General features: G+C 40.5%; 1 protein-coding gene across 1 annotated transcript; it reads left to right on the forward strand.

Moving 5' to 3' along the window:
* Positions 1–53: 53 nt before the first annotated feature.
* Positions 54–24,052, forward strand: mcm7 (minichromosome maintenance complex component 7). Its single transcript, XM_089021424.1, has 15 exons — positions 54–237; positions 2,066–2,145; positions 3,749–3,913; positions 3,991–4,115; positions 6,628–6,808; positions 6,886–7,023; positions 8,129–8,278; positions 9,415–9,529; positions 9,599–9,730; positions 13,653–13,736; positions 13,853–14,064; positions 14,130–14,395; positions 15,370–15,538; positions 22,463–22,572; positions 23,622–24,052. Exons 1-15 carry the CDS (start codon positions 207–209, stop codon positions 23,836–23,838), a joined length of 2,175 nt encoding a protein of 724 aa, XP_088877550.1. The 5' UTR covers positions 54–206; the 3' UTR covers positions 23,839–24,052.
* The last annotated feature ends 452 nt before the right edge of the window (positions 24,053–24,504 follow it).

Here is a 24,504-nt window from a genome sequence, read left to right on the forward strand (position 1 = left end):
CGGAGAAGGCCCGCCTTTTCCGCGCTCAAACCTCCAATGCGATTGGGCTACAACGACGTCAAACTCGCGCCAGTTCTCTGCGGCCACCAAGAGGACAACCAGCGACTACGCTGTCACTCGGTGTAAAATTAAACGACTCATTTAGTTGAGAACATCGGAACGCTCGACCTGCGTGTTTGTGGAATAAAATCCGCTCGGCAGCAGATATGGCGCGCAAAGATTACGCAGCGGAGAAAGGTAGGAGTCGCTTCGCAGCCGCATGGCTGCAACAGGTTGGCCTAGACAAGTCCGAGAAACCCATTCGCTTTTCATTCTTGTGACAAAAATGGAGTTCATTCAAGATCCCAATGCTTTTGTTGCGATTATAGTGTGTTGTCCTCGTGCGCATAATAGGCAAACGATGCTTAAAAGGTACATTGTAAAATGAGTGAATGGTCCCAAAACTACCGAATAATTTTTGGGGGGAAGTTGTTCAAACTTTGCGACCACCACCAACCAGTACGTTTAGGAGCCACGCTTAGTTGATGTGGTGGGGGTTGTGACTGCTGTGTGACCCGGATGAGGCCACTGGAACAAAGGGAGCAGGCGTTCAAGCAAGCACATGTCCAGCCACCCAGAGTCACTTGTTATTAACTTAGTACTGTAGTCGGCCAGTGTAACTCACTTTTCCTCTAACCACTTTCGCAATATGCGAGATGACGAAATTGTTTGGCCCAGACGTATTAATTTGATTTTTAAAACCGCATCTCCCGATTCCTTAGCCTGCTCGACCACTGGTCCTTTTCAAAGTTGGACAACTTGCTTTGAAGTAAAATGTCTGATTTGATAATGCTACGCACACGTAACCCCCTGAGTATGCAAATATCGAAATGTTAGTCACACAAATGCAGTGGGTTTTTTTTTCGTTGGTTGAAAGACTCACTTTTAGTCACACTTGCAGCTAAACTACGCACCCCGGACGGTGCATAAATACAGTGGTTGACTTATACATACATGTTAAGTCTCACGATTTGGTCGGGAGACTCCCTATTTTTATCACAATACTCGCTTTATGAAGCAACCATTGACACAATACCAACAGTTCATTTGTAAGGTGAAATAAAAGAAATTGTAAAAAGTATATATATTTTTTTACAAATGGAATGCATAAATAATGAAAGAATGAATGTTTTATTTACTTCTAAATTACTTTTGTAGCGCTGACCGTATTTTAACACACCACAGAGTCGCGAGTACGAAAATGTTCCGATTTATGATTACTGAAACTGAACGTATGCCTATCAATGTAAGCGCTTTGCATTTCGCTAATACACGCACACACAATATTGGTTATGTTTGCTGAGACCATTAATAACACAAAAGGCGATGAATTGTAAACGGCGTTGGTACTATTTTTTTTTTCACCCGCGGAGCAACCGCGTAGGGATATTGGCTGTGACGAGCCGCCAAAGCCATGTGCTGCTTTGTTTACAAAAACATCGTCCAGCTCAGAAACGCCTAAGCCGAGCGGCGAGATCCCACCTATGTCGTCAAAGTGAGCGAGGTGTTTCCATTCTTGGCTCCTGGTCGTTGACGCTTTCTTGTGACGCGGGGACTCAAGGTTTGTTTGTACTTGTGGCGCTTTGAAGAAGTGCGGACTGTTTTTTTTTTGCCCACCGCTCAAAAAACATGGACCCTGAAGTGAACGCGCGTGTTGTATATTGCCTCCCTCATCCGGGACCAAATTTTAACCTAATCACTGTTATTTAACCTCGAAACCAACGAGAGAAGATTGCGCAATAGCTGAGAATCAGTTGGTGTGCCTTTGGTGGTAGTTTCAAGAGGCACTCAATGTGATAGTGACTCACGGAGAATACAGGATGCCATGTTACTTAACAAAGAGGAAGGGGGTCTTGTCGTCGCAGAACAACAAATTAGCCTCCCAGCGTGCAGGCCCACTGCAGATTCTCACCAGCATATGGAGTTGCACCACTTTTATCGTCATACCGTGAAAAGGGCAACAATAGTTCATTTAATCTGTGTGTGACTTTAATGTGTGTAATGAGAACACAATGTTCCTTTCCAGATAAATGCAAGAGATTCCTGCAGGAGTTTTACTCTGAGGATGATAATGGGAAGAAGGTGTTCAAATACGGTGCACAACTTGTGAGTACTTGCAAATTTATGAAATGTTTAAAAAAACAGTGAAAAGTTGTCTTGAGACGAAATGACATATATCAAATCTGCTTTTCGGACTATATTTATACTTGCACTATGTACAGTTGTTTTTATGAAACATTTTTACACAGTTATACATTTCAGTCTTCTGACATTTCTATTGTGCATAGAATACTTTGTTCTACCTAGCTCTAAAACATATTGAATTGAAAATACGGAGGTTCAGAGGGAGAATGTGTGCAAGATCAGACTGCTAGCGAAATTCAACAGACTTGAATATTTGTGTGGCATCAAATTAAAACATTTGCAAAGATATGCTTTTAACTTGGAAAACATAGATCAACATCTTTGATTTTTATGACATCTTACAGACCAGGAACTGAATCTGAATAAAATTCTGTCTGTTTTTGCACTGGAAAAGTAAACTATTCAATTTGGAACAAAATGACATTTTTAATGAGAAGATATGGAAATTAAAAAGTTTTTAAAATCTGATGAATCGATCCATCTGCAGCCATGAAATATGTTGGTATTCAGATATGCTATCAAACATAAGAGTATTTTAGTGACAAAACAATCATGAAACAGAATAGCAAATTACACTTTTTCCTTGATGCCACAAAATGTCAACCACAAACACATTTATTGGCGAGTTTTTTTTTTTGGGGGGGGGACTTATTAAAAACTTGAATTTGGCTGGCTAAAATTTGATACTTTAATGGCCTCCGTCCATGTATAATTTTATAGAACACACTTCTACGGCAGTGTGTTATCGTCATACACAGCATGAACAATTACTGCTGAGACTGGTTTAACTTGTTTTTCTGACGGAACACATCAAATAAAAAGGTACCAAAGGACAAAATAGGTACTATAATAAATAAAATACAATCACAATATCACAAATAGAATACAATTAATAAAATATAATTATAAATAGAAACAAGAGAGAGAGCTACACAGAAAATTTAGCGAGTAATTGGTGGTTAATGGAAGCGTCAGTTCGAGCCACAAAGCCATGTTATCATGACAAAAATAAGCATCATTAGTTGAACAGTTCGGAAGATGCTTTGAAAAGAATGCTCATAAAGATGTGTTATAGCTAGCTATCTATTAGCTATCTGGCTAGCTATCTATTACCTATCTGGCTAGTTAGCTTGCTATATATTGGCTAGCTGGCTACCTATAGGCTAGCTAGCTAGCAAACGGCTATCTATCTATTAGCTATCTAGCTAGCTTTCTATCTGAGTTATTCCCGGGTTGAGTGAACGCTGGCGTGTGTTGCTGCTGCTGCTGCTCACCCACAAAAAAACTTTTCCTGTGACTATAAAGTGACCTTGAGAGTTTTGAAAGGTGCTTATAAATGACATTTATTATTGTTATTGTTATTATCTAGCTACATAGCTATCTACCTTTCTATTTATTTGTTTTTCCGGGTTGAGTGAACACTGGCATGTGTAGCTGTCGCTGCTAAACAATGTCACGTTAGTCTGTGACTGACGTGACATTGAGAGTTTTGAAAGGCGCTTATAAATGAAATATTTTATTATTTTATTATTATTATTGTCAGTAATTGTTCACATCCCTCCAGGTGGCGCTGGCCCACAGAGAGCAAGTGTCTCTCTACGTCGACCTGGATGATGTGGCTGAGGAAGACCCCGAGCTGGTGGAAAGTGTCTGTGAAAACGCCAAGCGCTACACGAACCTCTTTGCCGACGCGGTGCACGAACTGCTGCCCGAGTACAAAGAAAGAGATGTAAGTAGAACCTGTGGCGCCCGGTTGGTTCATTTTTTATTAATAACGCGCATATAAACAATTTTTTTTGTGGACAGATTGTGGCCAAGGATGCGTTGGATGTGTACATTGAACACCGGCTGATGATGGAACAGAGGTCGCGTGACCCAGCTGACACCCGCGATGCTCAAAACCAGTACCCCGCGGAGCTCATGAGAAGATTGTAAGTAACGGCGCGCATCCTCAAAAATCCTGTGCCATCATCCAAATGGGAAAATGCACATGATACACTGAATTAATTGGTTTTAATTAATTAATTATCTATTTGCTTTGTAGCTAGCTTTCTATTAGTTATCTATTAGCTAGCAAGTTAACTTACTATCTGTTTGAGTAATTCCGGGGTAGTTATCTTGTTTTCTATCCTTTCACCCCACCCCAACTCCATCCCTTTTCAATTGCTGCTGTGGACTGCAAATTTCCCCATTGTGGGATGAATAAAGGTATTCTGATTCTGATTAAATGCTGGCGTATGTGGCTGCCGCTGCTCACTTAGCTTGTGATGTGATGCAGAGGTCGGCAGTCCTACTCCCGGAGGGCCACACTCCTGCATGTTTTCCAAGTCTCCCTGTTACAATACACCTGATTCAAATGATCAGATAATCACCAAGCTCTGCGGAAGCCTTACATTGAACCTGCTAATTTGAATTAGGTGTGTTGCAGGTAGTAGCAAACATGATATTTTCATGATTGACAAGTTAAAATATATTTTTTCACAAGTACTGTGATACCTCAGCTTACGAACTTTATTGGTTCCCGGAAAGTGTGTGTCAAGTGAAAAGTTCGTCTGGCAAATATTTATTTCCCATAAGAAACCATTAAAAATGAGAATAATCCGCTCCCAGGTCCCCATAAAACATAATTTTCTACTAATTAAGCATTAAAACTACCCAAAATATACAATATTTTATGTATAATAAATGTGCTATTGTATTGTAACTAAAGAAATGAACTGTACTATATAATAAAGTCGTTGTATTTACCTTTGTGATGGCCAAATCCGGCCCGCCACATCATTTTTTTCGGCCCGCGAAAGCAAATCAAACTTGTTAAATTCCATGATGATTGCTAAAATCAGAGCCAAAATGTCATATTTTTGGATATCAACCACAATAAAAGTCATTATTCTTGACTTCAGATTTGAAAACGAGTTATTCATTAATTTGCTGTGTGCTCTATATGTAATATTTGAAGGGATTTAAACATTCTAATGCATTCCCCAAATTCATAACGGCCCTCGAGAGGAAACCATTACAATGTGGCCCGCGGTAAAAAATGACTCTGGCACCCCTGCTTTATGACATCCGAGTGAAGTTGCTGTGCCTTCTCGGTGCTAATACCCTCACTCACACTGTCCAATGCTAGCTGCTTTTCGTTAATACTAATCAACAGAAGTTTTTAAACCTCTTCTATTGCCTGGGACCATCGCTTAGACAACACAGAAACACTTTTAGCCACACGTAGTGATGGATTTTTTGGTGCCATAATAGCAAAAGTACTCCACTTGATAACAAACCACATGTGCACTTAAAGAAAGTGGGTGTGGAAAACTAGTCCGCCAGCCACTGTGGCGCTATTCGACTGTGAGGTTTGGTGTTCATCCGCCGAAAACTAGTTCGTATGCCAAGATTCTCGCAAATTTACTGTTCGCAAGGTGAAAAATTTGAGAGCTAAAGCGTTCATGAGCTGAGGTATCACTGTTTATCTTTGCCATTGATCAACGTTTGTATGGTGTTTTTAGCCTCATTTTAAAGGACAACCAACGTCACCTTTTCGTTTCTTAACTGACATCAGAAAAACGTTTTATAGCATCTAAAATACCCAAAACATACAGTATATTTTTATTCAAATGCAAAACACCAATAAAAATGACTTAAAGTGTCCCAAATCTGCAAAAATTGAGAGCGAATTGGGCATTTTCAGAAAGTCCCGCCCCCAGATCGTGACGTCTTGCCTTGCTGGAGAATCCAAACAATGGCTTCAGAATCGGAGAATATGCTTTCTTGTTACACATCCAGTTATGAATATGATTCAAATAGTTCTGAAGAGGAAAGCATACATGTTTGCAATCGATCAAATAATTGATTCTGTGTCATTTTGAGGCAAACGGGCGGGAGGAATGTCACACCCAAAAATGGCCACCGCTGTTGTGAGGAATGACTCAGCCCATTTCCACAGGCTGATAAATTCCTTACATGGAGCTTGGTCGCCCTCTTCTGGCGGCTTTTGGTTGCAATGCAACGTTTTCAGACCAAACAGTACAGCAAAGTACATTGACGTGATGGAAGGACTGCTACAATGTGTCTTTTTGTCGGTCAGGGGCGCTCCTGACGTGACGTCACGTACGGACTCGTCAACCAACTCAAAAAAAACTTTCGGAATATTCAGCGCGAGTCTTAAAACGTAAAATATAGCTATACGCGGCGGAATCTTATTAAAATACACTCAGTAGAAGTCATTTGAAGCCATTTTACAAATTATCGACACGACTTGTCCGGAGACGTCGGTTGTCCTTTAAGTAACTGTCATGTTAAAAATTGTTTGGCTTCACGGGGGCCCCTGTCCAAGACTTTGTCCTGAGGCCCCAGAAGTTGACTGTCTTGTCCAGTCATAAAGTCATAATTGAATCAAATGAGTGATTTGTATTAATGTTTATTTTTTGGGGGGTACTCCCACAGTGAGCTTTACTTCAAGCCCCCCAGCACAGCAAAACCAAAAGTGGTGCGCAACGTGCGCGCAGACAGCATCGGGCACCTGGTGACCGTCAGAGGCATCGTGACCCGGGCCACTGAGGTCAAGCCCATGATGGCTGTGGCTACGTACACGTGTGACCAGTGCGGTGCAGAGACGTATCAACCGGTAAGGCTCCGTCCGTCCTCTACGTCCATTTTACAACGTGGCGCATCTCCATTCATCATGGTGTCGTTCACCTCCAGATCCAGTCGTCATCCTTCATGCCACTCGTCATGTGTCCCAGCCAAGAGTGCACCACCAACAAATCTGGCGGTCGCCTCTACCTGCAGACAAGAGGTTCCAAGTTTGTCAAATTCCAGGAGCTTCGGATTCAGGAGCATGTAAGGACATTTTTTTTTTTTTTTTTTTCAATGTGACGTCAGCATTGTCTCGCCACCTGTTTCGATCGATAATAGTTTGGGGGTTTTCATTGTGGTTTTTATTTCAACTTGGGTTTTTATTTTATTTTTAATCTAGTTGTTTTTAACTCATTCACTGCCATTCCCGAATGAATTCGGGAAATGGAAATATGACGTCAAGCCGTTGGGGTTTTGTTTTTTCTTGCAATTGGTCCTGAAAAAGCGCTGGTCAGACCCCTGGCTATGTTTTTTTTTCTTTTCCACAAGGGGACAGCATTTCCCCATTCTCCCCCATGTTAGCGCTTTGTTCCAGCTTCAGCTGTTGTTAAAGCGCTATTGGATTGGATTTACCTTTATTTGTCTCACAGTGGAGATATTTACATTTCACAGCAGCAAAGTGATGAAAGGAAGAAGAAAGGAAAGTAGAAAAATAAAATACAGGAGCTGCTGGAAAGGCAGTCACTCTCGCGGCGCCATTTTGAAGTCAAAACAACAAAAAAAAAACGAATATCAGATAATATGACAACACGAAGACGCAGAGAGTCATTCATTCTTAAGCACTTTCTGTATAATAAACCAATATGTATGTATTACATTGTATTTTGGACAGCTGCCCCCATTTCAAGCTCATATAACTCCAGACCTATATAATTAAGGAATTAACTCTTTCTGATGAAAGAAGAGAGCATAAGGTTTCTTAGGCTGCATTTAATGTTTATGTAGTCCTAAAACTCAATATTATGTGGGTCCTGGAATTTCAGTGACAATGATTAAAACCCTGGCACTGAAGTGGACACATTTTTGCACGTCTGCCAGTGAATGAGTTAATATACAAATTTTGTTTTCAGTCAGTTTTTCTGTGTATTTTATTAGTTTATTTATTTCCGGCAGTGAATGAGATACTGACTTTTGAAAGCAAGTTTATTTTTCTTTAAATTGTTTTTTTTAATGTCAGCATTATATTGGTATTACGTTTTTAATCTGGAATATTTGTCCAACGCAAGATTTAAATGATTTTCTCACAATGTTTTTTTTTTCATATTACAGTTCAGTTCATTAGTCTTTAACTATCATAACCTTGTTACAGAGTGACCAGGTGCCCGTTGGGAACATCCCAAGAAGTATGTCTGTGTACGCACGGGGTGAAAACACACGCCTTGCACAACCAGGTGACCACGTGGCAATCACTGGAATCTTCTTGCCGCTTCTGCGCACTGGCTTCAGACAAGCGACACAGGTACAATGGCCATGTTGTCATTTATTCCACTGATTATGCTAATGTACATATTTTTGAGCAACTGATAGTAGACAGAAAAGAAGTTATCATATTTAAAAAAATCATGCTTAGAAGGCCCACAATGGAATCAAGAAGACTGTTTTACTAATGTATCACTTAAAGGACAACCGACACGATTTTTTTGTTTCCTAACTGACATCAGAAAAACGTTTTATAGCATCTAAAATACCCAAAACATGCAGGCTGATATTTTTTGTCAAATGCAAAACACCAATAACAATGAGTTAAAGTGTCCCAAAACTACTTCAAAATGACCTCGGAGATGGCAAGTTTCAGAAGGTCCCGCCCGCTTGTTTGTGACGTCACACCAGGATGTCTTGCCTTGCTCTAGAATCAAAACAATGGCTTCAGATTCGGAGAAGATGCTTTCTTGTTAGTCATCCAGTTATGAATATAATTCAAATAGTTATGAAGAGGAAAGCATGAATGTTTGCAATCGATTAAAGAAGTCTGGAATGTAATGTAGCGTCCCAGAAAATGCACAAGATGGCGCCCAAGCACCGTTGGAAATGGGCTGATTTGTCTGCTGGGCATTTGCGTCTACTAGTATCAAATAGTAGTCTCGGTGCACCACACAACGATTCACCATTGCGTTATTTATGTGTTTTCCTTCTAATTTCGCCATCAACACGAAGTTTTCAGACCAATCAAAGTACCCAAAAATGCATTGTGTGTCGCTTTCTCGGTCAGGGGTGTTCCAGACGTGATGTCACATCAGGAACATCGACTCAAAAACAATACTTCCTGAATATTCGGCGCAAGTTTTAAAACCTAAAATATAGCTATATGCGGTGGAATCTTTGTAAAATACGCTCCGTAGAAGTAATTTGAAGTGATTTTACAAATTATGGACACAACTTGTCCGGACGCGTCGGTTGTCCTTTAAATTTGCATTCACTGTCAATATATAGCTTGGCAGAGGGCTGTAAACGTTAGGCGTCGGTCATGAATGGCCTATGTCCCCTGGTGGCAGTAAAAGACATTCTTCCTGTGTTCGAGCCTTTGTTCACAGTGTCCGAACAAACATCACTGACAACAACTCTCAAATATGTTTTTTAAATGTATTTTGTGCTTAGGGTCTTTTGTCAGAGACTTTCATGGAAGCTCATGCCATCACAATCATGAACAAGACCGAGGACGATGAGTTAGGAAACGACGAGTTGACGGAGGAAGAGCTGCGTAGCATCACTGGTACGCACACCTTTGCAATGTTACTGGTAGCGAGGCCATGGCAACTTGTTGTTTTTTTTTTCTTTGTAGAAGAAGGATTTTACGAGAAACTGTCTGGCTCGATTGCGCCAGAGATTTATGGCCACGAAGATGTGAAGAAGGCTCTGCTCCTGCTGCTGGTCGGAGGTGTGCAACAAGCTCCTAAAGGCATGAAGATCCGAGGTGAGTCAAGTGTGGTACAGTGGCTCCATCTACTCTGATGCAAACTGTTTGGTTGTATTTAACTTTGAAGTTTAAGACCATTTGCATTTCATCTTTGATGGCTGTAGTTTCCTATTTAAAGGACAACCGACGTCTCCCGACAAGTTGTGTCCATAATTTGTAAAATGGCTTCAAATGACTTCTACTGAGCGTATTTTAAGAAGATTCCACCGCATATAGCTATATTTTACGTTTTAAGACCCGCTCTGAATATTCAGCAAGTCTTGTTTTTGAGTTGGTTGACAAGTCCGTACATGATGTCACGAAAGGACTGCCCCCTGAACGAAAAAAGACACATTGTAGCAGTCCTTCCATCACGTCAATGTATTTTGCTCTACATGTTTGGTCTGAGAACCGTGTTGCACCCAAAAGCCGCCAGAAGAGGACATCCAAGCTCCATATAAGGAATTTATCAGCCTGTGGAAGCGGAGGTGGCCACTGGAGTTCGCCATTTTGTGCCTCTTTTTTTGGGGGGGTGAGAGATTTTCCCCCAATGTTGCCTCAAAATGGCACATATAATTCTTGCAAACATGTATGCTTTCCTCTTCAGAACTACAGTAAAGTCTCGTTATATCGATATCGGATATATCGATAGTCCCGGTTATATCGATACTATTTCTATGCACGCACGGAGAAAATTACATGCAAACAGGGTCGGATATATCGATAGTCCCGGTTATATCGATATTTTTTCGGACTCCCTTGAATATCGATGTAACAAGACTTTACTGTATTTGAATCATATTCATAACTGGATGTGTAACAAGAAAGCATATTCTCCGAATCTGAATCCATTGTTTTGATTCACAAGCAATGCAAGACGTCTTGGCGTGACGTCATGAACTGGGGGTGGGGCTTTCTGAAAATGTTCAATTTTTTGCAGATTTTGGACACTAAGTCATTTTTATTGGTGTTTTGCATTTGACTAAAATATCATACTGCGTGTTTTGGGTATTTTAGATGCTATGAAACGTTTTTCTGATGTCAGTTAAAAAACAAAAGTGATGTCGGTTGTCCTTTAAGTGTACTGGTGTTCCAAATGTGCTTTGAAGGCTTTTTCTTGGGACTTTTTGGTCGTGCTCTACTTTTCATTCTTGAATTAAAAAAAAAAAAAATTATTTTCCACTCATGAACTGTTCATTTAATACAATACATACGGGATGGAAGGACTGCTACAATGTGTCTTTTTTCGGTCAGGCGGCGGTCCTTTAGTGACGTCACGTACAGACTCGTCACCAATTCAAAAACAAGACTTCCTGAATCTTCAGCGCGAAACTGCATTTCCACTTGTGTTAGCGTTTTTTTATCATTTCAAATAATGTATGGCGTACTTCAACTTTTATATGGGAATTGTAATCATTTACATTTATAAGGGCAGCTATTAGCTAAGGTTGACATGTATGATATATCAGGGAGGCATCTGGGCCGCGCCATTGACGCATTTTTACAGCCACTGGCGCAATGTTGTAACTCCAATGCACCGGCGTAAGTCTATTACAATTAGGGCATATTGCTACATAATCTGTGCCACTTATTACAGACATACTTCTGTTAAAATAGCTAAAGAAACAAATTTAGTTAAACAGCAATTAAACTGTTCGTTTTCCATCGGAGGTTTTAACTTTGGTCGTCTGCCATCTTGCCTTAGCTATATTTAGCGATATCACCTTGCATTTGTTTCGGTGTGTTCCAAAATCGTGGTAGAGGATATTTCGGGCTTTTCCGTGATCTGCTGGAAACTGTCGAAAGAGATAATCAAATAATCATTTACCCATGGTGTATTGCAGTATTTACATCAAACATGGCGGATGGTTGCAGTATAGAGTGTGAGAACATGAGTAAAACTCTAAAAACAGGCAGCAAACAAACATTATCATTTTTTAAGAAAAAAATGAATACGTCTGCTGGGGGGTAGTGGCAATTGGTTGCAGCAAACTGCTGTTAATGACTTGGATTTAGTGGATAATGGGCATGATTTCAGAGCTGTTGCAGCACATTGGAAATCTTCAAAATAGACATTTAATAATAATAATACATTTTATTTCAAGCGCCTTTCAAAACACCCAAGGACACTTTACAATAAAAACAATAAAACAAAGCACATAACAATAAAACCATAAGTAAAATGATACGTAATAAAATAGCAGATAGAACTATACATTGAAAGCAATTTTAAACAAGTGGGTTTACGTAGACACTAGTAAGAAATGCTGTTGTCTTAGTATTCTCTGTAATAATAATAATAATACATTTTATTTCAAGCGCCTTTCAAAGCTCTCAAGGACACTTTACAGTCACAGACAAGCAGAGATAAATAAGAATAATAAATAGAATACAATTCTAAATAAAATACAATTATAAATACAGTGAGACCTCAACTTACGAACTTAATTGGTTCCCAGACAGAGTGTGTAAGGCGAAAAGTGTATCTCAAAAAAAAAATCCCATAGGAAACCATTAAAATAGGAATAATCCGTTCCCGGGTTTCCATAAAATATACTTTTCAATTAAATAAGCCTTAAAACTACACACAACATACCTTATTCTATGTATAATAAATGTGCTATTGTATTGTAATGAAAGAAATACACTGCATTGTATCATAAAGTCACTTTATTCACATTTGTGATGGTCATTGATGGCTTGATGGAATGGCGTTGGAGGTCGAAGGTCAAAGGGAATTGCTGTTTGGAAAGAGTCACATTCCATAAGGACTGTAATTAAAGAAATAAACTGCTATGAAATAAGGTTTTATTTACCTTTTTGATGGTCGTTGATGGCTTATGGAAGGAGAGTCACCTTCCATAAGGACTGTTGGTAACTTAACTTCTGGTGCTGTTCGGTCGTGTGCTTCCGCCGAAGATCACTCCGCCAGCCGTGGTGGGTGTGTATTATGAAAATAGTGCTTATTATAAGGTTTAATTTTCAGAAATGTGACGTTTGTAAGACGAAAAGTTTGTAAGATAAGGTTTTTGTAAGTTGAGGTCTCACTGTAATGGTATCGTAAATATAAATAATAATACCGTCAAATATCAAAGCACAGTATTGATTGTGTCGTAACTAAAGAAAAAAAAATGTTTATTTTATGTATGAATTACTTATTTGACTTGAATTAAAATTGTTGATATTTTTGAAAACTAGATTTTACTCAATTTTCAATTTAGAAATAACATGCTTCAATGAATGTATTTTGATTTATTTCAATCAGTTGTGTATACTTCTGCAATCTAGTTAAATCGGGCCCCATCCATTTTCGAATTTGGCCCATTTTCAGACACTGGGGGGCCAACTGGCCCCATTTTTTTTTACATTTTCCAGATACCTCCCTGATATGCATGGCCACTACCGTGTATAATGACTTCATGTCGGTTGATTGTTTTTTTGTGCTAAAAAAACGACATCGGGAATTAGTATGTAGTATCAGGTTGCTTTACGCTCATCAGAATCAGAATCATTTTAATTGTAGGTAGAACACACAAGGAATGTGTCTCTGGTAGAACATGCTACACTAGTATCATCATTAAAAAAAAGATTGCAAGGAGGCACTATACAGTTAGATTTGGCTTATTGTTTATACAATTTATGGCTTGTGGGAAGAAGCTGTTTAAATGTCTGCTGAATTTAGTGCGCATGGATCAGTAGCGCCTGTCTGAGGGGAGTTGTTGGAAAAGGTGGTGGGTAGGGTACGGAGGGTCCTGTAAGATTTTTCAGCGCCCTTGTTTTTATTCTTGCAAAGTGCAAGTCCTCGAGAGTGGGTAAGGTGGTGCCAGTGATTTTTTTTTTTTTTTTTTTCCCCGCCGTCCTAACTGTCCGTTGAAGTCTGATTTTGTCCGTTTTTGTGGCGGCCCCGAACCATGTCACTCTTCCTATCGTATCCACTCAGGTAACATCAACATCTGCTTAATGGGAGATCCTGGAGTGGCCAAGTCCCAGCTCTTGTCCTACATTGACCGCTTGGCTCCTCGCAGTGAGTCCACAATCTCATCTTCAAATTTGTTCTGTGGCCACCCAAATATCAAACCACAAATATCGCATCTGTACTTCTGTAACCCCTTCTGTCCCGCCTCTCGCTGTTGTTCTCAGGCCAGTACACGACAGGCCGGGGCTCGTCCGGTGTGGGCTTGACTGCAGCTGTGATGCGAGACCCCCTCACTGGTGAGATGACCCTGGAAGGTGGCGCTCTCGTACTGGCTGATCTGGGCGTGTGCTGCATCGACGAGTTTGACAAGATGGCCGACGCCGACCGCACTGCCATTCACGAAGTGATGGAGCAACAGACCATCTCAATCGCCAAGGTCAATTTATAATTTTTTTTTTTTTTTGTCTTTGAAAAAATCCTAACGCCAGTGTATCCAAACAGGCAGGCATCATGACCTCTTTGAATGCCCGCTGCTCCATCCTGGCCGCCGCCAACCCAGCGTACGGCCGATACAACCCCAAGAAGAGCATCGAGCAGAACATACAGCTGCCGGCTGCACTGCTTTCCCGTTTCGACCTGCTCTGGCTCATCCAGGACAAGCCGGATGCCGATGCCGACCTGCGTCTGGCCCAGCACATAACCTACGTACACCAGCACTGCCGCCAACCTCCCACGCACTTTACCCCCATCGACATGAAACTCATGAGGTACGCGTCTGTCTGTCTGTGTGTGTGTAGTAATCATAATAATAATAATACATGTTATACATAAGTGCCTTTCAAAGCTCTCAAGGACACTTTACAAAAACAAAACGGGGACATTAAAACCACAGATGGGAACTTGCTTGGCGGTGTTCTATGTCATCTAATGCCGCAACAAAACACACATAGCTTGCTATTGAGCTAGCTACCTAGCTAGTTATCCAGCTAGCTACCTAGCTGTATCTATTTGCTATGTATTAGCTATCTAGCTGGCTATTAGTTATATGGCTAGCTAGCTGGCTATCTATTAGCTAGCTAGCTTTCTATCTATTTGAGTAACTTCCGGGTTGAGTGAACGCTGTGACTGTAAAGTGACCTTGTGAGTTTTTAAAGACTCTTATAAATGAAATGTATTATTATTATTATTATTATTATCAAATCAAGTCACACCTGCTGTAGTACGACAACATATATCCTTGGGTCTTCAGTAAGCTATCACTGAAGCTGCTGGCACGTCATTATTGAATGACATGCCAGCAGCCATTACTTTTTGTTATGCTTCGTGTCGTCCTCGGAGCGTCAACTGGGAAGAAGGATTTCCTCCCCGCCCACATGCTCTACGCAGCCAATCGTAAGCGAGCTCAGCGGATCGGGGGTTGAACTCAGTGGCAACACTTTAGCATAGCGGGCGCTGATTGGTCAGCCTTGGTGTCTGTCGCGTAAACATCCAGCCCTTGAAATCTTCAATGTGTCTGTGTGTGTGTGTGTGAAGCACAGTAGGCAGCCAATCGCAAGCGAGCTCGGCCGGAAAAAGGCACACAATACAAAATCTAATTTACCGTCTGAACATTTTTCGACATATCTGCAAAAATGTTGTTCGGAACTTGAATGTTCGTAAGTCGGCGAACGTCTGCAATTGTGTGCTTGGGAAAACGCGTTTTGGTGTGAGGTTTGTTTTTTTCTTCTTGAACTCCTTGCAGGCGTTACATTTCCGTGTGTAAGAAGAAGCAACCGGTGGTGCCCGGCTCTCTGGCAGATTACATCACCGCCGCCTACGTGGAGATGAGAAAGGAGGCGCGGGTCAGCAAAGACACAACCTTTACGTCGGCCCGCACCCTCCTCTCCATCCTCCGCCTCGCCACAGCACTGGTGAGAACACTGTTGGCAAAACATTGGTTACTGGGCTCTTACACACATTTAACCTAATTCACTGCCATTCACAAATTTATTCTGGAATTGAAAATACCATTTAGAGCGCCATTCCTGAATTTGTTCGGGTTTTGTTTTTTCATGCTTGGGTGCAGATAAAGCACTGGCCATGGCCTCTGACAAATATTTTTTTTGTTTTCAACAAGGGGGCAGCATTTCCCTTTTCCCATGTTAGCGCTTTGTTCCAGCTTCAGCTGTTGTTTAAGTGCTATATAAACCAATACGTATGTATTGCATTATATTTCGAGAGACACCCTTTTTTAATAATCCATTTCATTTATAAGCGCCTTTCAAAACTCTCAAGGTCATTTTACAGTCACAGGATAAGTTTTTCTGCGGTTGAGCAGCGGCAGCCACACGTGCCAGCGTTCACTCGACACAGAAGTAACTCAAATAGATAGTAAGCTAGCTAATAATGATAATAATACATTTCACTTATAAGCACCTTTCAAAACCCTCAAGGACACCCCACAGTCACAGGATATTTTTTGTGGGTGAGAAGTGGCTGCCACACGCGCCAGCGTTCACTCAACCCGGAAATAACAAAGTAAATAAATAAATAATATGACAACACAAAGACACATTCATTCTTCAGCACTTTCAGTACCCTCTTTGTGACATGAAGCAGATAGATAGCTAACACAGTACATAGCTAGCTAGATAGCTAGCCAGCCAGCTAGACTGCTAATAGCTATCTGTACACTTGATGCAAAAAGCTATCAACCCAGCTAAACAGATCACAATTGATGTGGAACTCGATACAATTATCACAGAGAAAGCACCGAAAAGGGATCATTCCTCAAGGTAGTGAAAGAAGAAGGTTACATTTCTCATCAAGTGTTTAATGCTGAGTAAACCGGACACTCCATTCCATCAAGCCATTAACGACCATCACAAAGGTAAATAAAATGACTTTATTGGACAGTACTGTTTATTTCTTTAATCATAATACTATAACACATTCATTATACATAAAATAAGGTGTATTTTGTGTAGTTTTAAGGCTTAGAAAATTAGAAAGTAGAAAATTATGTTTTATGTAGACCTGGAACGCATTATTTTTATTTTAATGGTTTCCTATGGGAAATTAATTTTTGGGATACACACTTTTCGCCCTACACACTCTGTCTGGGAACCAATTAAGTTTGTAAGCCAAGGTCCCACTGTATAAAAAAAAACCCAACACATTGACATCATAGCTTCATGAAACCTGTGGAATGCATTTCAGCATTTAATAATAATCATAATGCATTTCATTTATAAGCGCCTTTCAAAACTCTCAAGGACACTTTACAGTCCCAGGAATTTTTTTTCTGCGGGTGAGCAGCAGCAGCCACACGCGCCAGCGTTCACTCAACCCGGAAGTAACATAAAGTATGGACAGTTGGGGATGTGCAGTTTCATGGTGAAAACAATTTTTATTTTTTTCCTTTTCTTTTCATTATTAAAGAAACAGAAATGTAAGCAATTTCATAATTTCAGACCATTTCTTGCTATGAATCCTTTTAACTCCTTCACTGCCAGACAATGTTCAAATAGGTGTCCACTTAAGTGCCAGGGTTTTTGTCATTGTCACTCGAATTCCAGGACCCACACAATACACTGTATTGACTTTTGACTTGTATTTGCTATGTTTAAAGCATCTAGGTGAGGCACTTTATATTTCTTTGTTTATTTTATCTCCTAAATTTTTATCTCAAGCCCAGAACGTTTGTTTCCTTGCGAAGAACAGACTTTCATTGTCCGCTCAACAATTCAATTGCTCAAATCAGCCGTTCGGTGTGAGTTAAAGTGCTTACAGTGCAGGTAGTGATTAAAAAAAAAAGAATCTACTGCGCCGTGAGCACTTCTCTCCCACACCGAACAAAAACAAATATCCCACAATATTCCAAAGTGGTTTTTGCGTCCGGCTGCAAAAAGTGCTGTTTGTGCAGGTAGAATAATGGGACCCTACTGCAAAAGCAGCACTTGCTACAGCTGGGTGGCTTCGTTGCCACAAGTATCTGTACACCAGAGGTCAGACTTCCTCCATTCCCCAGGACGTTCAACTCAAGCGATGACCCAAGCACGCTCAGCTTTGCAGGGTGGGCAGTCAGCCGTTGTGCCAGCTGTGCAAACCCATGCAAAACTGAGCGCGCAGTGGGGATGACGTCATAACCCTCCGCTGAGACCTACAAAGAAGACTAGCTGGTGTTGAGAGGCGGAGACTTGGGCAATTGCCGGCCATCAAAGAGGGCATTGCACTTGTCTCGGTCTGACAGTGCCGGCACAGCGCAGCCGACGTTGAGAGTATCACAAAGCCAAAAAGTTGGAAATGTTCCATGTCTGATTTTTGTTTGCCGCCATCATACATAATCCATAGTGTCCTACTACATCCTCAAATCTCAACGTAAACATATGCATAAAAAGAAATCAACCGCTCAAATGCAGAATGAAACGGTTGAGTCATCATTGGGCATTAAAACCAAATTTTTACTTCATAATACTCCAAGTACAGTATTTTCCGGTGTATAAGGTGCATCGGAGTACAAGGCGCACCCCCAATGAATGGTGTATTTTCAAGAATGAAATAGTTGAGTAATCATTACTGTAATTAAATAAATCCATAGATAAATACATTGAGAAATATGGATATTTAGCGCTAGAAAGCTGGCTAAAAAGGTCTCTAGTATAATTTTGAATAATCAGATACATATCAACATTGGCAGCTATCGAGGTAGCTATCTATTAGCTTGGATTGGATATGCCTTTATTCGTCTCACAGTAGCTTGCTAGCTTTCTATCACATTCTCTTCATTTGAATGCCAGGATCTCCAGTTTTTCAATCTTTTTTAAACCATGGCATATTTCTTTCATCAAAACTGTGGCTATGGGTGCTTGTGGATGAAATGTATTATTATTATTACTGTATCTACTAGCTAGCTTTCTACCTGTTTGAGTTACGTCCGGGTTGAGTGAGCGCTGGCGCATGGTGCTGACACTACACACCCACAGAAAAGCTTATCCTGTGACTGTAAAGTGACCTTGATAGTTTTGAAAGGCGCTTATAAATGAAATGTATTATTATTATTATTATTGGGCATTAAAACAGCCTAAACTTTTGCTTTACTTCATAATACTCCAAGTACCATATTTTCCGGTGTATAAGGTGCACCGGAGTGTAAGGCGCACCCCCAATGAATGAAAAAAAAGTCAGAAAGCTAGTTCGCTCACTAATAGATAGCTAATAGCTAGCTAGCATGCTAGATAGCAAATAGAGAGCTAGCTAGCATCTAGATAGCAAATAGAGATCGAGGTTTATAGGAACATAATGTCTATATACATAAAATGAAATCTTTATTGAAACAAAAAACTAAAAATAATAAAGAAAGGACGCATGCTGAAAAGAGTACATCGCAAACTCCCAACGTCTCCAAAAGGGGGTAGCCGCCATGGTCCCCGAGGAAGAGAGGCGCTTTTGTAAACGTCGTTAAAAAATACAGTGATACATATCACATATATAAGGCACACGGTCATCTTTTGAAGAAAATCAAGGCTTTTGGGTGTGCCTTACACACCAAAAAATACCGTAATATGTTGTCCTCCAAATAATTTCTCTCTGAGTTAAAAAAAAAAAAAAAAAAACGTGAGTAACGCCTGCTTCATTCTTTGAAAATGTGCCTTTTTCAAATAGAAACAACAAATGAAAATGTCCGACTTAAACAATGCTATCTTTTTGGGACACCTGGGGAACTCAAAATCAGTGTTTCCTCAAGAAGCAAACCTTGTAATTACCTTGACATTCATGTTTGCGTTCCCATTCTCCTCCACATCTAATTGCTTGCAGGCGTGTGTCTTTGCTGTACCACAACTAGATAGAATCGCTTCCTGTTTTCACGTTTCAACCAAGGTCGCATTTGGCCTATCAACTATATAGCTGTCGAGGTAGCTAGCTATTAGCTTGCTAGCTTTCTATCTATTTGAATTACTGTTGGTAGTATTTTCTCCAGTTGTTCATGTACATATCTTTACAGAGCATTTATTTTATTACATTGATACGGAAGGACTTCTTTAATCGATTGCATACATTTATGCTTTCCTCTTCAGAACTATTTGAATCATATTCATAACTGGATGAGTAACAGGCATATATTTTATTAAATGGTTACTTTTCAGTACAAACCAAGACAGGTTACTTATATAAGCCTTAAACATACATGCCATACAAAATAGAGCACTGAATCAACTTGCGAACGAATTCACCCTACGAACGACCTTTCAGAACGCATCTTGTTTGTAAGTTGGGGAGTGTCTATACCAAGAAAATAACATGTCAAAAACAACAAATACTGGGAGAATTAAAAAAAAAGAATGTTTATCCTGAGAAGGCGTGGATGATTCACGATGACGGGACAAAACGTTCCGAGGGTGAAAGAGGTTGAGTGTTTGCTATATACAGGTGTGTCTGTTTTTGTGGATCTTACCGTCAAATTGTGACATGGCAACCGATTTTGCCTACAAATGCAGAATACTAGCTGATCAGATTTCTGAAATCGGAGACTTAGCTATACCAAAGGCCATCCAAGGTTATTGTAGTTAATGAAAACAAATTCAATCACTAAAATTGAAGGAAAAATATTTTTATTTTGAAAATCTGGCTGTAAACGAATAGTAAAAACCACATTGTACATTGATGAAAAAATGATTCCTGTGGAAATGAACAAGTAGCTTGGTTCCACTTGACAAATACTCTTCCATTGAAAGAGGAACTGAATTTGAAATCCAAAAGTCAACGAAAAAAATGATGTTACCATCATTTTTTAGGAAACTGGGCACATAAACTCATTCACTGTCAGACGATGTGCAAAAATGTGTCCACTCCAATGCCAGGGTTTTTGTCATTGTCACTAAAATTCCAGGACCCACAGAATAGTGAGTTTTAGGACTACACAAACATTCAATGCAGCGTAAGAAACATTAGACTCTCTAATTTCATCAGAAGGAATCAGTTATTTCATAAATTACATGGGTCTGGAGTTATATTAGCTTGAAATTGGGACCGGTGTCCAAAATACAATACATTCGTAGTAAAGTCTCATTATATCGATATTCTCGGGAGTCCGAAAAAATATCGATATAACCGGGACTATCGCTATATCCGACCCTGCGCGCATGTAATTTTCTCCTTGCGTGCATAGAAATAGTATCGTAATAAGCGGTACTATCGATATAACCGATATCGATATAACAAGACTTTACTGTATTTGTTTATACAGTACAGCGCTTTAAAGGACAACTGACACCATTTTTTTGTTTCCTAACTGACATCAGAAAAACGTTTTATAGCATCTAAAATAACCAAAATACGCAGGCTGATATTTTTAGTCAAATGCAAAACACCAATAAAAATGACTTTAGGTGTCCCGAAATTAATTCAAAATGACTTCGGAGATGCCGAGTTTCAGAAGGTCCCGCCCCCTTGTTCGTGACATCACGCCAGGACGTCTTGCCTTTCTCAAATCAAAAAAATGGCTTCAGATTCGGAGAAGATACTTTCTTGTGACTCATCCAGTTATGAATATGATTCAAATAATTCTGAAGAGGAAAGCATAAATGTTTGCCATCGATTAAAGAAGTCCTTCCGGATCATTTTGAGGCGTCTGGACTCCAATGTAGCGTCCCGGAAAATGCACAATATGGCGCCCAAACTCCGTTGGAAATGGGCTGATTTGTCTGCTGGGAATTTGTGTCAACTAGTATCAAATTTGCTTTTATTGTAAATGTGTCTATATTTATGTTATATTTCCAAATAATCACCACTGGAATATTGTTGACAAACACAACAAACAATTTGCTATTTAGTAGTGCATGTGTGGAAACTTAACTGGTTTTATTTTGACTTGTTGTATTTAATCATTGCCTTTTTATCGAACATCTTCATCTTTATTAAGCTCATCGAATTGCTTGTTCTGTTCCACAAGGGGACACAAGCCAGTGTCTTATTGTGCCGGTCCCAAGCCCGGATAAATACAGAGGTTTGTGTCAGGAAGGGCAGCCGACGTAAAAGCCTGGCCAAAACAAACATGCAAATCAATCCTCTGAAGATGGAGGACTGATTCGCTGTGGCGATCCCTGATGGGAAAAGCCGAAAGGAAAAAAGTATCAAATGGTGAATTGTTGTGTGTTCCACCAAAATTAATATCACATTATTTATGTGTTTTCCTTCTAATTTCGCCATCAACACGATGTTTTCAGACCAAACAAAGTACCCAAAATGCATTGTGTGTCGCTTTCTCGGTCAGTGACGATACCTACCGTGACGTCGCAGTAGGTATCGTCACCAACTGAAAAACAAGACTTCCTAAATACTCAGCGCGCGTCTTAAAACGAAAAATATAGCTACATGCCGTGGAATCGTTGTATAATACACTCCGTAGAAGTCATTTGAAGTGATTTTACAAATTATGGACACAACTACACCGCAGGCGTCGGTTGTCCTTTAACAACAGCTGAAGTTGGAACAAAGCGCTAACATGGAAAAAAGGGGAAATGCCGCCCCCTTGTGGAAAGGAAAGAAGAAACATTGCTAGAGGCCATGGCCAGCGCTTTATCGGCACCCAAGCACGAAAAATCAAAACCCGAACAAATTCAGGAATGGCGCTCTACGTGATATTTTCAATTCCCAAATAAATTCGGGAATATCAGCGAATAAGTAAAGAATCCCTAAATGTCAAGGTTAAATTGGTCACGTCAAAGGCTAACATCACATTTTCCAAAGGCCTCCTGGGGAGGTTTTCAGGTGTTTAAGAATGGACGTTCCCCTGATAGCCCTCATTCCAAGATCAAATTTTTCTCCATTGAGTCCAGATCTTTCTCCCCCTGCAGGCCCGCCTCCGCTTGATGGACGGCGTGGAGAAGGAAGACGTCAACGAGGCCATGAGGCTGATGGAGATGTCCAAAGACTCCCTGCAAACAGACAAGTCCAGCAATGCAAGGTTTGGCGCCAACGCATGCCTAACTTTTCAGAAATGCAGACGTCCCGCGCTTGCAAAGTGCCAGCGGGTCCCTCCCTCCCCCGATCTTTACGAGTGTCTTACAAAGCAGTTAGGAAAAACCGCATGTCCTGGAGGAAGTTGTAAAGTCCTTAATGGACGTAGCGGTATTAAAGGGCAACCGATGTCACTTTTTTGTTTTTTAACTGACATCAGAAAAATGTTTTATAGCATCTAAAATACCCAAAAAACGCAGAGTGATATTTTTAGTCAAATGCAAAACACCAATAAAAATAACTTATAGTGTCCAAAATCTGCAAAAAAATTGAGCTGCGAATTGGGCATTTTCAGAAAGTCCCGCCCCCAGTTTGTGACGTCACACCAAGACGTCTTGCATTGCTTGAGAATCAAAAACAATGGCTTCAGATTCGGAGAATATGCTTTCTTGTGACACATCCAGTTATGAATATGATTCAAATAGTTCTGAAGAGGAAAGCACACATGTTGGCAATCGATTAAAGAATTTATTCCGTGTCATTTTGAGGCAAACGGGCAGGGGGGAATATCACACCCAAAAAGAGGCAAGAAAATGGCCACCGAGCTGTGAGGAATGAATGAGCCCATTTTCACAGGCTGATAAATTCCTCCATGGAGCTTGGACTCCCTCTGCTGGCGGCCTTTGGATGTAACACAACGTTTAAAAAAAAAACAGTACAGCAAAATACAGATGCTACAATGCGTCTTTTTTACGGTCAGGAGGTGGTCCTTTTCTGACGTCACGTGAGGACACGTCACCAACTCAAAAACAAGACTTCCTGAATGTTCAGCGTGAGTCTTAAAACGTAAAATATAGCTATATGCGGTGGAATTTTATTAAAATACGCCCAGTAGAAGTCATTTGAAGCCATTTTACATATTATGGACACAACTTGGGTTGTCCTTTAAATGGCTTAGACTCTGCTGGGTTCTACATGATAAACTGGTTGTCTTTTTTGTCCATAGTTGCGGGTCAAATGAAGTCCATGTTTTGATCCTTGTGATTGGCCCCTTAGGACTCAGCGTCCTGCAGATGTCATCTTTTCTCTGGTGCGGGAATTGGCCACAGAGGGCGCCGCGGGGCGCGGCTCGGTGGTGCGCATGTCGGAGGCCGAGCAGCGGTGCGTGTCGCGGGGCTTCACCCCTGCCATGTTCCAGGAGGCCCTGGAGGAGTACGAGGAGCTCAACGTGTGGCAGATTAACCAGGCCCGAACCCGCATCACCTTCGTCTGAGACGGACGCCCAAGGCGACACTTCACATTTTTCCGTCAACTTTCTCCATGAAAAAGTCGGGGGCCGTTAAAGAATTCTGCTTGTAAATATGTCGGAACTTCCAAATCAGATCGGATCGACAGTAAAATTATTTCTGTGTATGTTTTACACATTGTAATGCAACGTTATTCATTCTGTTGTGAGGCATCGTCATAATAAATTTATTATTCGCTTATTGCTTTGTGTGTTGGCCTATTGACAAAATGGCTGCTTAAAGGACAACCGACGCCATTTTTTTGTTTCCTGACTGACATCAGAAAACGTTTTATAGCATCTAAAATACCCAAAACTCGCAGGCTGATATTTTTAGTCAATTGCAAAACACCAATAAAAATGAGTTAGTGTCCCTAAACTACTTCAAAATGACCTTGGAGATGCAGAGTTTTAGAAAGTCCCGCCCCCTTGTTTGTGACGTCACACAGGACGTCTTGCCTTGCTCTCGAATCAAAACAATGGCTCCAGATTCGGAGAAGATGCTTTCTTGTTACTCATCCAGTTCTGAATATGATTCAAATAGTTCTGAAAAGGAACCCAAAATGTTTGCAATTGATTAAAGAAGTCCTCCCGTATCAATTCGAGCTGTCAGGAATCCAATGTAGCGTCCCAGAAAATGCACATGATGGCGCC

This window comes from Hippocampus bargibanti, linkage group LG02 (assembly GCF_051943395.1).
Source record: "Hippocampus bargibanti isolate YZ-2025 linkage group LG02, ASM5194339v1, whole genome shotgun sequence".
NCBI classification, from domain to species: domain Eukaryota; kingdom Metazoa; phylum Chordata; class Actinopteri; order Syngnathiformes; family Syngnathidae; genus Hippocampus; species Hippocampus bargibanti.

Coding starts and splice junctions, on each gene's coding strand:
- mcm7 (XM_089021424.1), top strand. CDS start 207: ATGGCGCGCAAAGATTACGCAGCGGAGAAAG. Junction 2,146..3,748: donor TCAAATACGGTGCACAACTT/GTGAGTACTTGC, acceptor ACATCCCTCCAG/GTGGCGCTGGCCCACAGAGA. Junction 4,116..6,627: donor GCGGAGCTCATGAGAAGATT/GTAAGTAACGGC, acceptor GTACTCCCACAG/TGAGCTTTACTTCAAGCCCC.